The 14,759-nt window shown below is 34.3% G+C and overlaps 1 protein-coding gene across 3 annotated transcripts in view; it reads right to left on the bottom strand.

Moving 5' to 3' along the window:
- SLC6A15 (solute carrier family 6 member 15) overlaps positions 1 to 14,759 on the bottom strand; it is a 47,332-nt gene that overhangs the window by 13,905 nt on the left and 18,668 nt on the right. For all 3 annotated transcript variants that reach the window (XM_068560354.1, XM_068560353.1, XM_068560355.1), the window contains exons 2-6: positions 13,495 to 13,960; positions 9,347 to 9,504; positions 8,852 to 8,978; positions 7,639 to 7,820; positions 672 to 782 (exon numbers count right to left, since the gene is read on the bottom strand). In XM_068560354.1, coding sequence (XP_068416455.1) covers positions 672 to 782; positions 7,639 to 7,820; positions 8,852 to 8,978; positions 9,347 to 9,504; positions 13,495 to 13,783 — 867 coding nt within the window. In that variant the 5' untranslated portion in view covers positions 13,784 to 13,960. The remainder of the gene's footprint in view (positions 1 to 671; positions 783 to 7,638; positions 7,821 to 8,851; positions 8,979 to 9,346; positions 9,505 to 13,494; positions 13,961 to 14,759) is intronic.

Raw genomic sequence — 14,759 nt, forward strand, 5'->3', positions numbered from 1 at the left:
TAAACAACGGAGTCTAAGTTCCTAGCCTTTTAGAAAACCTAATGAGAATTTTCCTAAAATGCATACGCATTTATAAAAGTCACAGAACTTCCCAAATGCACTAATGTTAAGTACTATTCTAGAAAATACAAAACGGCAAAACGAAAGAAAGTAAGAAACCTTGAATTTCTCTGAGACAGGATTTAGAGGGCAATAGGGTTCTTAACCTGGGTCCATGGATTTTAGGTGATCTGTCAACCTCCTGAGACACTAAGCAAATTAATATGTTCATTATTTGTTCTGGTAAGAAGATTCCATTATCAGTTTTTTTTCAAAGGGGTCCATGTCAAAAGGTTAAGAACCACTGAAATAGAGGAGGAAGAGTAAAGACTGAAAAGTTCTAAAATGTACCAGTGTAAAAATGGGAAGTTATTTCATTGTAAAATAGGAATTTTTGAAGTTTAAATAGTGAAACTCACTAATGGGGCCTTTGAAATCGGAGAGAGATGGATATAATTATAGATGTCCAAAAGCTCCGGTTTTACTAGGCTGGTTAACATAACAGCTATAATTTAATAGTCTAGTGCACATAGGTTAGAACAATTATCCCTTAAATCTAACTGTGGGAACATTTTAACAATAAACATAAGGCTTTTGTGATCATAAGCCTTAACTAGAAATACAGTACATACCTCAGGGGTAAACATGTGACGGATGCCATCAATTGAACCATTTAATAGGAGTGCTCTGATTAGGAAGCATATAAGTACCACATACGGGAACAGAGAACTAAAATACATGATCTGCAAAGTAAGAAAGATTAAAAAAAAGGTGAGACATACTAACAACTATTTTCTTTTTCATAGTTAAGATTATGTGTTCTGTTCTATACCGTGAAAGTGACACTTTTTATAATATGATAAATAATACTTTTAATACCTTGCTTGCATAGCCATCGTATCAGAGTGGCTTAACAGCCTTGATTCAATGTGACTAGTTAAGATTCTACTTGAGATGTAACAAAAAATAAGAACATTTTCCTTATTTAAACCCCTTTTAAATAGTCCATAGATATGGTGTAATTTGAATAGTGTTGATTCCTTGCAGTTCACAAAGCAAGCAATATTTAAGAGAAATGAATGGACACTAATTCATTAACAAATTTCTACTTTATTGTTTTAGGTAGCAAAAAAAAAAAAAAGTCCTTTTTTTGTTTGTTTGTTTTTAAGTAAGCAAAGTTCCATTATAATTCCATAAAGCTTCTGGAGTAGAGAGTGGTCCTGTTAAGGCTCCTACAGAACTTGAATAATAGTGTAGAGATTTTTACTTTCTACTTCAGAAGTCTCATCATTAAAGTTAAGCAAATGTTTATCATAGAAAAGCAGTTGTCCTAACCAGACATGTACTGCCTCCTTGACATCTCCATGTGGTATCCAAAACTTACCCGATTTTCCCCCAAAGCTGTCCCCACCCATCTCCATCTCCCACCACCCATCCATTTGCTAAAGTCAGACATCCAGAAGTAGTTCTGCACTATTTGTAATATTCTAGTTTCCAAGCTACCACTCAGGTTATCTCATTCCCTGCTTAACCCACTCCAGGGATCTCTAATGCAGTTGGAGTAAAATGCGAATTTCTCCCTCTGTCCTGCAAAGCCTTAGACTAGGCTGCCTACCTGCCTGCCCCACCACTCTAACCCCAGCTGAGCTTCAGCCCCGAGGGAAACCAAGCTCTTGAGCTTCAGGGCCAGAGCAGGCTGTGCCCTCAGTCTGAGGTATTCATCTCCCTCATCTGTCCAAGACTCGCTCCTCTTTGTTATTTTACGTCTCATCTTCATTTTCTCAAGACTACCTAGAACACCCAGAATAAGGCGATGCCTTTTTCCCATCCAGTATACCCCCATCTGCCCTCCTCTATGTCCCATGAACCTTCAATAATATTATTTTGTTTTGTCTTGACAGCATTTAACACTGTTGAAATTATCTTGTTTACTTGTTAATTTTCAGTCTCCCCTACTGGAATGTAAGCTCTGTGAGGGCAAGGACTTTTTCTCTCCTGTTTACTACGAAATCCCAAATACCTAACAGAGTTCCTAACACATAATACGTATATAATACTTATCTGTGGAGGAAGGAATGGAGGAAGGGTAGGAAGAATGGAGAAAAAACCTGCCATAGCAGAGGATGGCTCAGGCAGGTTAGAGATATTGAATCCTATAGTAACTGTAGACAAACAATAGGCAAGTCAACACAATAATTTGCCCCTCTTCTACTGTTCTGTACACCTTAGTATATTAAGCATTCTAAGAAAAAATTAATATTACAAATAAAATCTCAGCATAATTAGAAACCCACATTTTTCTAAAAATAATTATATTTTAATTTAATTAGTTGTAAAGTAATATAATTTTTTGATCATTTCAAAATGGTATAATTTTTAAATTGCATCCATTCATCCACATTTCTTGATTTCTTTTTATCAGAATGCTTTTAGATGGAGTAATTTTTTTCATTCTTTCTGCCTACTTTTAAGATTCTTTAAATTTGTGGGTCTACTATATATCTATTCAAGTAGCCTTGGTCTCAGTTGATTACAGCTATTCCTTTTATGATTCTTCACAAATCTTGGGGCTAACCAGAAGCATGGATTCACCTTTGCACAATAGCTTTTGTTTGTTTGTTTGTTTTTTAACAGAACTCAAATTTGCTGCCTTATAAATGACTTAAAGGACTTCCATTAATGCATTTATTTTAAAAGTGAAAATGAAGGCTGCACACTGAAATAATCTGGATAGTTTGATTATGATTCTTTCCAATAAATACGGTATACCCTCAGTATATTTTAAATTTAATTTCAAATTAGAAGCTAAAGGAAGAAATGATTCTTCCTGTATGTGTATTTGCCCAGGTTAAACAACTCTAACACACCTGAATATGGTCCTCTTCCCCACATCCCGTAACAACTGACCAACAAGTCCAACTGACTCCAAATTTCATCTGTCCCTTCATTTTCATCCTCGGTGATGTGTCACTTTTCACTATTAGCTTCCTCCTCATCTTGCTTCTCGATTTTCCCTGCCAGCTCTCCTCTTCATCCCTGAAATTCATCACCCACACTGCTACCAGAAAGATCTTTCTAAGGATCTGATGGTGTAATGAACTGCTAAAAATCTTCAAATACTTCACACCATTTGTTAAGTAACAGCCAGTCATTTTACCAGTGTCCATAGATACTTTAATACCTGCAATCAACTTACATTTCCAGCCTCATTTCCCACAAGCTGCACAAATTGTATGTAAAAGTCACACGGGGTTACTCAGCAAACTTTGGGCTTTGCACATGCTGTTTTACATGCCTCCAATGTCCTCTCTCTGAAGTTTCTGGTGAACTCTTCTTCAACTGTCAAACTCTAGCCCAAAAGTTACCTGCTTTGTGAAGCCCTCCCCCAATTCCAGGTTAATTTCAGTGACTGCCTCTGTGCTCTATACTCTCAGGCACTTTTTATTTGTACATCTTACTGCGTTTATTCTGCTGTCATTATTTGTCTCACCCATTAAATTATGGGTTCCATGAGGATAAAGATGGTAGCCTATTAACCTTTGCACATTCTTAGATACTCAAAAATATTGTACATTAAGAGAGAATTCATAGGAAGTTTTCCTTTCTGTACACATTCCCTAAAAAAAAAAAAAAAAAGAAACAAACAAAAAACCCTCATCTTTATTTTACAGTATTTTAAAAATTAGGTACTAGTTATATGATGAGACATTTCAAATTTCATTTATTAATTCAACACATATTTGAGTTCTTAATACTCATCTGGCTTCAGTGATAAGAGTCTGATAAGATAAGGATAGCTTCCTCCAAAAAGGAACAGGAAAATTTCATGTTGGATGTAACATGGAGGAAAGTAACAGTCAAGATTTTAAACACTTGAAAACTTAAGTAGTAATAGGTAGGGTTCACACCTGATTTTTTTTCTTCTGTGAGCAGGTAAAGGACAAATATTTAATTATTAAATTCTGAGATTTAAAGATGTGTCTTAGGTCACCCTTTAACAGAGGTATCCATGTTGTGCTTTTAAACACAAATTCATTTTATTTAATCATATGGGTCTCATAATAATAAAATTATCAGTTGAGTAATATTATTGAAAATAGTTTAAATTCTACCTGACTATATGTAAAATGCTACCCCAAACACTTTCTCCTTATTTTATTTTTTGCATTGCTACCTGATATTATTTTATGATTTGTTTATTGTCTGCCTCTGCCACTAGAATGGACATTCCATGAAGACAGGTATTTTGTCTGCCTTGTTCACCACTGTACCTCCTGAGCTAGAGCAGTGCCTGGCACGTAGTAGGTGCTCAATAGATATGTGTTCAGTGAGTAGATGAATGACCCTTAAGTATTATTCTTAAGAACTTGGAAGTGAAACAATGAAATATGTTTCTTTGGCTGATTTTAAGACTCCCTGGGCCTTAAAAACTGACATGTCTTTCACAGCAAGTACATTCAGTAAGAGACATAAGTTTATCAATCAGAATGTTGCATGAAGATATTTTCATTCTACTCAACTATTGAAAAACAGAAACTATATGAAATCATTTAGTTGTTTTTCTCTCTTACATGTTAAAATGTTTATTTTAAACATACCTTCAGAAAGAGTCATTCTCTCTGAGGATTTCATAGCCTAGTTCTAACTCTGCCACTTATCAGTTGTTTAATTCTGGCCAATTATTTATTTTTCCTAAGCTTAACTTTGCAGTAAAATGGGGATAAGAACATGCAAATCATCTTGCCGCTAGAAAGATTGAACAAGCTAATGTATGCAGAGTACTTACTTAGCACAATAGTAGTACTAATGGCAAAGTAGTACTAGTAGAAAATATTAGAGTTAGAAGAAAGCCTAGAGCTTCTCATTTCTATCCTTCCCCTGGGGGCAGGCATCCCCTGCATAGAGGCTCTAACAGAGGGACATGCAACCATACCACCTCTGTTGGACCGCCTCCAGTAGTGCTGAGCTCTACCACTGTGCAACTGATTTCATTGTTGCCAGGCTTGATTCCTGAAAGGTCTTCCTTTCCTTGAAGATTTACCACCATCCCGCCACTGCATAATTCCAAATATTTGATCATGGTCCTGTTCTCTGTGACCACACAGAATAAGGCTTATTCCTCTTTTTATTCAACTATTGGAAGACTGTGATCACAAAGCTGAGATGGCTCTTTTCCATAACAAAGTAGAAAATAAAGATTTCAGTAAAATCCAGTATTACAGGTGTGGTTCAACTGGCATGTGCCTACCTGACCTAAAGGAGAATGACACTGTCATACTCCTGTCTTAATTCATGCAGTTTCAAATTAGCGTTGTGTGTGTGTGTGTGTGTGTGTGTGTGTGTGTGTGTGTGTGTGTGTGTGTGTTGGCTAGGCATATCACAAGTTGACTTTTCTTTCAGCTGCTAAATTCTCTAAGTTTTTTTTTTCACATACTACCCTTAAACTTCATTACCCTTAAACCATATATCTCTATACTGCATTTGTGTGATTGTTTATTTGGAAGCTTTTTTGTTTGGCAGGCTAACAGAGCTTTACATTTATTCCTAATAAATTTCTTATTATATTTAGATCATTGTCTCAGAATGAGGAATTGTCACAATTTAGACTTTCATAACTTTGTTCATATTACTCACAGCTTTCTCCCCATCTGTGCCTACTAAATTTTTTCTTCAAAGTCTGCTGAAAAGCTACCCTCTCCCTGAAGCCTTCTCGTTGAAATAATAAACTACATGTAGTCTATAAATTGTATTAAATTTTTCCGGATAAAGTTATATTACACGACATAAGAAAAACATCCCCAATGTTGTGATAAGAAAAGGATGAATATTTCTTTAAAGGATAAGACACATGGTCAGACAAAGAAGAAATAAAATGTGGTGGTAAGACTTGAGCAGAGAGATTTTTGGACTTCTCGGGCTGACCATAGTTGGTTCTCGTTCTATCAAATGACATTACCTTAGGAAGCATATAAATGTGGTTAGATTTGGCTTAGGAATCTAGTCCTTTATTTATAACTTGACTGTAATGGGGCTCTGACATTGTAGAAGACACACCAAATGGAACCAATTAATTGAACTTACTTAATCACAGAATACACTAACATTCACAGAATATGGTGTTATCTACCACATTCATTTCTACAAAGGAAAAACGGTATAGAAGTTCCATCAGGAAGGTAAATGTAAAATCAGCTGTGAATAACAAGTTTAAAAAAATTGTCAAACATTTCTAATTAAATATGAAGTAACAGGAAGCAAAGATGAATCAGACAGACTTCGCCTAAAGGAGTTCACTTTTTGGTGGGAAAAAATATACCACAGTGAGAGACGTTATAGTGTTGCAATTAAATAACATGGGCTTTAGATTTAGACAGAGCTGGGTTTGATCCAGGTACTAGCATTTACTAACTATGATTCTTTGGGCAAGTTACCTGTTTTCTCAAACTTGTTTTTTTATCTGTAAAGCAGGTCTGAGAGTAGCAATTACTTCTTAGAGTTGTTTTTTTTTTCTTTTTTTTAAAGATTTAATTGAGATAAAGTATATAAAGCACTTATCACAGTGCCTAGAACAAAGTAAACATGTAATAAATTTTGCCTTCTGTTATTGTTCTTGTTCTCATCATTATCAGAATCATCTCCATCATCATCATTTATTACCACTAGTACTGCTGCTGCTACTACTACTACTATTTCCACTCTTACTAGTATATGATGGTAAGTGGCAATATGTTAGCCTGGAAAGATATATGATCAGATCTATGCTTTGGAAAGAAAAAACAGTAGGGGTGGGTTATTAAAGGGCAGAGAGAAGACGAACCAAAATTAATTCTTGCTATGGTCCAAACAAAAGAAGTAGAGAGCTTTAAAACAATGGCAATAATAATGGGAAAAAATGTAATATGAAAGCAAAATAGTGAATAACAATTACTTTCCTAATGCATCCTTTTAAAAAATTATCTGATTGACTTCCTGGGGTATCTAGAATTCACTTACTGTCTTTCTCAAGCACAGCCTTATAAAATTTCCCATTTGCCCTGGTAGGCATGCCCTTTAGTCTTTCATATTGCTCTGAGTTCCTTGTTGAGATATATCATAACTACCTAATGTTCATATCTTTAAGAAACACTCCACACTAGACTATTTTAAAATCTTTTATGCAACTTTTCCCTAGAGCACCTATAGTAGAGAAAAATGAATGATATAACACAAATAAAATAAACAAATTCTTTATTCTACCACTTTTCCCAATTTCCATGATTGGAACTAATCAGAGAACTAAAAACATTAAGGTCAGCTGAATACCAGCAACAAGAAAGGACTTTTAAGTATTGACAAAAAAGCTCAAAACAGATCTTGATAAAATAGGGAAAGATTATAAACGACTTTAGATTTCATTATAAAACACTTATATCTTTATTTATGTCCTTTCCTTGATTTAAATACATTGTTTAAAGCACCACTTTTTACCAATCTTTAACTGCTGAGAGTAAAGTGCTACTTGCAGTTTGCCCACACAGATTTATAGTGGGTGGGGGAGATAGTTCCCAGGAATGGTGATGAGGTGATTAGCAGAAGCAGGAGGGGCTCTAACATACTAACTTTTCCAGAAGACTGAATGCCTTTGATCATAGCCAAGCACACCACAGCCCAGGCAGCCAGCAAGCAGACGGTCATCTTCCAGTTTAAGCCCCCACTCTCCGAAATGGAACTGGAAATATTCAGTGCTTCTCTGTACCAATAATAGGTAGTGGCAGAACTTTTTTCGCATTCTGGCTCTACAACTGTAGAAAGAAAGGTAACACAATCATTTCAGACTATAAAGAATAATGAGGCCATTTTCCCCCCAGTAAGCCTGTAAATCAATTCTTAACTTTTCCTAGAAAAGTACTACTATTCTACAGAAGCATTTAAATCCACAATGAAACCTCAACTGTGCAAAAATGTGAAAAAGTCAACAGACATGAATCCTCTTTGACATTTCTTATTACACATTTCTAAAATAGGAATATGTGAGATTTTTATCAAGGTGATTAAAATGTATTAGGTTTATAGCCCCTTCTGCCCCCAGAATTATCTGATTGACTTCCTGGGGGGCAGAGCTGTCAAAAACGCTAGCTTCTAGCCATGTGTGACTTTTGAAACAGAGCTGGTTTGGAGTGACTGGTGCTGTAAATATAAAGTACAAAGGGGCTTTTAGAGACTTAGTGTGAGAAAAATAATGTAAATTATTACATAACTAATTTTTATATTATATGTTGGAATGTTAATATTTTGGATATATTGGATTAAATAAAATATTTCACCTGTCCCTTTTTACTTTTTGTAAACATGGCTACTAGGACATCTTAGACTACATATGTGAGTTTCATTCTATATTTACTGGACAGCGCTAGGGAATTGTTCTTTATGTTCTAGGATATAAAAATAAATGATAAGAAAACCGTAGAAAAACAACCCAAGACATAAAAACAATTCCTTCAATCTAAATTCTTTTTGTCCTCTTTTTTATTTTAATGAAAATGTAAGGCATCAATAAAGATGTACAGAATAAAATATTGTCAAAATTTACAATTGAAGGCTTATAATTGTTTACCCTAACATCATGGGGCACAATAAAATTACTTGGAAAGAGCTAGATAAATTAAATGATGCCAAACATCTATCTTTCTGAGTATATCAAGGAAAGTTTGTTATAATAAAAATTTTGAAAGATTTTTCCACATTATTTAAAAAAAAAAAAATCTTGAAAGCGCCTGCCTTTACCAACTGTATGATCTTTAGATACAAAAACACTACATGGTACATATCTTACAAGTGTGTGAAGCATTTTTCACCAAAGGACACTGATCCCAAGGTAGAGGTTGCTGAAAAGACTGAGAAAAATAAAACAAACTCCAGCCAATGATGACATTGTAGTAGAGAGCCACAAAAAAGCATACCTGCAAAATAAAATAGTGTGATTACATTAAACCTCTCATGCCCCTTCCTTTAAAACAATGAGATGAAATGCATAAAACCCGTTTAATACTTTAAAAAAAAAACCTCCTCATTTTATTTTTATTTCAAACACATTATCTTTTCTAAAATGATGATTCTCATAGACATTAAGAACATGCATTAACAAGATTGAACTACATTTAAGTTTACAGCTTGTTTTGTGTATTACTGCAAGCTCCAGTAGTGTTTTTTTAAAACATGATTAAAGAGTTGAGTAGAAGTACACACTCAAAGGTTTCATTTAAATTCAAACTATATAATTACAAACCCTGTAAAAAGTATAAGGCATATACCATACCAGGAAACTTACTACACAACTTGCAAATCCAATCCCTCCCAGTTTAGGGCTTATGTAATTCCACACACCAATGCTTCCTCGCCGAATTCTTTGACCCACAGAAAGTTCCAGGAAAAAAAGGGGAATACCTATTACCAGAAGCAGTATTAAATATGGCAAAAGGTAGGCACCTACAGAGACAAGAACAAATAAAATAAATTATATTTTCAACAGTCACAGCAGAGAATACACTAATTCTGATTATCTCATGAAAGATGATATTTAAACTTCTATATAGTATAACTACAAAGGACTTTAAAGAAAATGCAGTTTCATTACTTTAAGCTTTCTGGTATTTGAAACTTGAATTTGACTGCTACAAAGAGTTTCTGATAAAAAATAATTATTGAAAAGGTAAGGATATCAATGAATAGTTTTAGTTTCATTTTATTGAAACGGTAAACCACCTTTATTTTTCGTAAAAATAATTGCTTCCTTAAAATTAATTATTTTCTCAAATAGGTTTCACTAACTCCTGGAAATCTTATTCATATGACGTTAATGAAGTCATTTATTAAATTTTATTCAAACTCATCTAAATCATGCATTTCAAATCTGATAAGTCAAAATGAATGGGATGTTATGGTATTAAAACTGACTCTTCCTAACTAACAACAGGGAAGAAGAAATGGCTGCTTAGACTGAAAGAGAAAAAAAAAAAAAGAAAAAGAACTTCTACCACAGACAAATGTCATTTTTTCCCATATATATATATATGTATATGTCATATAAAAAGTTCACTTCAGGAAACAAGTAATATTTTGCTTTCCAAAATTCTGTTAAGGGGTAGGGAGGACTGACTAAACTGAGATATTTAATAGCTATTGTAAAATATATGTGCTATTTCCCTTGTAGTAAAGTTTTCATACTTAAAAAATATATATATTATTTTACAGCTAAATTTCAATTTAAGATATATGATTAGTGACTTTAAAATGTACTGAACAGTTTGACAATGTTAATATTAGCCTCTGTTAATTGATAAAGTCAAATGTGAAACCTGTACTCATTTCTACATGAGAATACATATGCAAATTATTCATTAAATGACTTCTAAAATGGACTTGCTACATTCAGATTTCCTGTCTGGAGTTTTGTCCAACCAGATACTGCCAAGTGGGTCATGTAATCGATGCTACTAATTCCCTTTTTAAAGTGGAGGCCATTTATTATATTTTCTCCTTTTAAAAAAGTGTTTAATGGTATTGAATAGATTTTGGAAACTATTCAAATTGTTATGGTACCTATTCTGCTGAAGAAGTAAATATTAATGATTTTTTTTCAAATCATTTATCTCAGTATCTATATATCTCTGAAATAATTACTATATACAAGAATTTCCCAGGACTTCCCTGGTGGTCCAGTGGCTAAGACTCCATGCTCCCAGTGCAGGGGGCCCGGGTTCGATCCCTGGCCAGGGAACTAGATCCCACATGCCGCAACTAAGAGATCGAATGCCACAACTAAAGATCCAGCGTGCCGCAACTAAGACCCGGCACAGACAAATAAATAAATAAATGTTTTTTTAAAAAAGAAACTGAATTAAAAAAAAAAAAATTCCCTTAACATGGTGGTTGGTAGAAAATCTCTACTCTCTTACAGCTGATTTTCAGTCTTTGAGACATGAGTTGATCTACGAAGGGGTATGCAATGTAAAGCATCGATGCATGAGATTATAAAACAGAATTATCAAAATTCAAATTCTAAAATGATTAAAACATTCAGGCACTAATGACCTGAACATGTTTCCTGAAGGACCGAAAGGGCATTTTAACACGTCTCAAATCCTGGGGTGTGAATTGGTTTATGTGGGTGTGAATGACTAGGAGAAAAAAGAATGAATTAAGACTGGACTCATTGGGAGCATTTCCTCAGTTATGTGTACATGACATACTATTAGATACCTGGCCTTTTCTTCCAACTCAAATTTCTCTTAACACGAGCCTCCATAACAAAAATAGTCATAGCTAAACTACAACTGAGAATTTACTATTTGCCAGGCACATTTCTATCCACGTTACATGTAGTTACTCATTTATTCCTCACAAGAATCCAATGGGGCAAGTACCATTATTTTCCTCATTGTACAGGTGTGGGAATTCAGCCAGAAGAAATAAGTTAACCTGTGAATGGTCACCTGGATAATGTGGGAAAGAGCCAGGCTTTATAGTCAAACTGACTTCAAAATTTGAGCTGGTAGCTTCTACATTATAACACTTACTAAGCTTAACCATTGTGCTTTCAGTAATATCTTCAGACAAATCAACTTATATTGGTCTATTACTTTTTATTCTATTATTCATAAAGTGCCTCAAATGATGAATAAGATTTAGGTAACCTGAGACTGTTTGACTAAACAAATACCTAGACAGCTCAATGCCATACTGCACGCTGAGTACTGCCTTTTGAACTCCAACAGCCATCTTGAAACGATAAAGCCCATTGGTGTTTCATAATGTCACTCTCTAGCATTTGTAATTAGAAGAGAGGAAACAATACTAGGAAGGGCATCTTGACTCTCTTTACATATGAAAGAAAGTAAAGAGGAGGAACCATTTTTGCTAACAACTGATTACTAACTATGAAATCCTTTAGAGCTCTCCACCAAGACAAATACTGTATTAAATGGAAAGCAACCTGAGTTTTCAGCCAAGATAGCGGTCTTCCTTAATAGTATCGCCAGTTAGGCTCATAAGGTGAAAGGTCTGAAAATCAGAATTCATCTTCTGCCAGTCTTGCAAATGGGATGATTTGTGAGAAACAGAAAGCAGGGCAGTACATGGCTGCTTGTAGCTGATTTAATAAATAATTCATCTGTGATGTTAAAGACTAGCTAGAGGAGCTTGCCGTTTCAGTGGAGTGATGGGTAGTGCATCACCAACTTCATGTACTGATTCTTACCTCTCTGGCAGATTTGTCAGACAGGCTACTTTTCCCCAAACCTGTTGTTTTGTCCCTGGTTGAATTAACTAAGCAAGACCTTAAACATATTTTGTCACCATGACACCTTAGCTTTTTATCTATTAGTGACTGAAAAGAAACCATTTCACATATGAATGGTTTTATTATTTCATTTGATATATAGGTTGTAACTACATCAAAAATAAAATAAAACCATGTTTTTGTCCAGTCAGCAAAACTATCACAAACTGGAATCAAAGACCAAAATATTCAGTCTTTCCTTTACATGCCGAAATGCTGCTTACAGAATATTTAGTGTTTAATCACACTTGTTTGAACAGCTTCCATATATGTATATGGTAAAGATAGTAATGGTAAAGAAAGTAAAGCTTAATATTAAAGTTATTTTAATTTAATAACCCAAATGTTAGTTAACTTAATGTTCAGTTTGCCTTTGGTGTACTATTGAGCTTGTATCCTACATGAACAATGTATTCTTTTGTATATGGTTTTATTTTCTTGATTTTAAGACAATTTCCACTAAATAACACTTGGTAATTATATGCACAAATACAAAAAGCTAAATATCATGTTGATCTAGATAATATGTTTAAAATTAGGAATGCTAATTATCATCTTAAGGATGCTAATATCTAAGGATGAAGACTTTCTGGCATTATATTAAGTATCTGGTTAAATTCCTTCTACTAGGATATACAAAGTTCTGGTCAGCACTTGAAGACTATAATCATTCTAAATTTTATGTACTTTTTGCTTTTTTGAAGAGGGAAACAACTTAAAATTCAGAGTTAGTAAATTGTGGACAGAAAATTCTCCCTTGTCTTGTTTACCAATATCGTCTCATATCAAAAACTTGAGGACTTTTCTCCAAAGTGAATAACTGATAGGCACAAGGGATGGAACACTGGTTAGAAAAGTCGGTAATTTAGAGATGTTAATAGCATCCACAGAAAGAATTTGAGAATTTATGACCTTAAGCAATCCTTGAGTGTTCATAGCAAGCCATCTGCTCCTATGGAAACCTCATCTGAAAACAGAGCTGAAATTACTTCCAGCAAAAGTGTCTCCCTAGTTTTACAGTGGAATTCATAGTTTCTAAAATAGTGAGACTACAGCAACAACAGGGGCTATTTGACATAATCAACTGCAATTTGCTCAGCAATGTATCACTCAAAAAAAAGCAGAAAACAGAAACTTACCACCCCCATTCTTCTGACAGAGGTATGGGAATCTCCACACGTTCCCTAATCCTACAGAAAATCCAACCTGGGCCAGGATGTATTGCAGTTTACTGTTCCAAGCTGGTCTTTCATCTTCGACTTCAGATCCTTCTTCAACATCTGTGTCTTTCTCTTCTTGGACATCAACAATTAGTTCACTTTTCTTAAAGGCATCATCAGCTGAGTCTTCATTGGAAAGAAGGTCTTTGACAGACTCAATAACCTCATCGTCTAATTCTCTTTTTACCACCTTGCTATTCTTAGGCATTGGAAAGTGCGGGCAGTGGTATTTTTTTAAATTCCCTTTGGTAAGTTTGTTAATTCTTTTTAAAAATATGTTAGCTGATAGGAATAAAAGATGGAGGAGGATATCAAAGAAATCTTTGATTCAAGGTGATAAAGTCTTATGGATCCTGGATCTCTATGTCCAATATTCTGTGGGTACCTGTAAAATTTTAAGTTGAAAAACAATAATATTTAATAAGGAAAAATATTTAAAATACCAAAGACCCTTTCTTATTAATTTTTATGATGCAAACTCTTTCTACAAAGTGTAAAACATATGACTGTCCTTGACCTTTCAGAGCTTATTATTTCCAGAAGTATAAGAATTGTAAAGTACACAAGGGCTTCACACACATTTTCTTTTAGCTAACTTCTTCCTCCTTGCAAAAATCTACTTTGATCTCAGATATACACCACTGCATAATGTTTACTCGGTTCATTCGTAAGTAAGTAGAATTTTGAGACCCTTTTTCTTAATTCTTCCTTTTTCCCTCTCTGACTAAAGTACATCCCTTATTTTATTGCTTATAGAATTATATACACAATTGCATGCCATCCCTGTAAATTTGTCTTACACAGAATTTCTTCTGTTGGCATATTCATCTACTTATTCATTTGATATTAAGGGAAAAGACATTAAGGGATATATTGGGGGAGGGGAAATTTCTCCTCTTTCCCCTCTTAGTTCTTTTGGTTGGTAATTAAAATGACATAAGACAGATTAACAGGAGAAAAAAAGTTTATTATTTTCATACAGGAAATCCACATAAATATGAAGAATTCCAAAGACAGCAAGGCAAGGTGAGATATATATATATTATTCTGGACTAAGAAGGAGGTAGGGATCTGAGGCTTTAAGAGGAAGTAAAATAATTCAAAGGAAGATAAAAAGAGTTAATGTTTGGTAAACAAATGTTTGCTGGGTCATCCAAAGACAATAGGACACAGAGAGAACTTTG

The sequence above is a fragment of the Eschrichtius robustus genome, chromosome 13 (assembly GCF_028021215.1).
Source record: "Eschrichtius robustus isolate mEscRob2 chromosome 13, mEscRob2.pri, whole genome shotgun sequence".
NCBI classification, from domain to species: Eukaryota; Metazoa; Chordata; class Mammalia; order Artiodactyla; family Eschrichtiidae; genus Eschrichtius; species Eschrichtius robustus.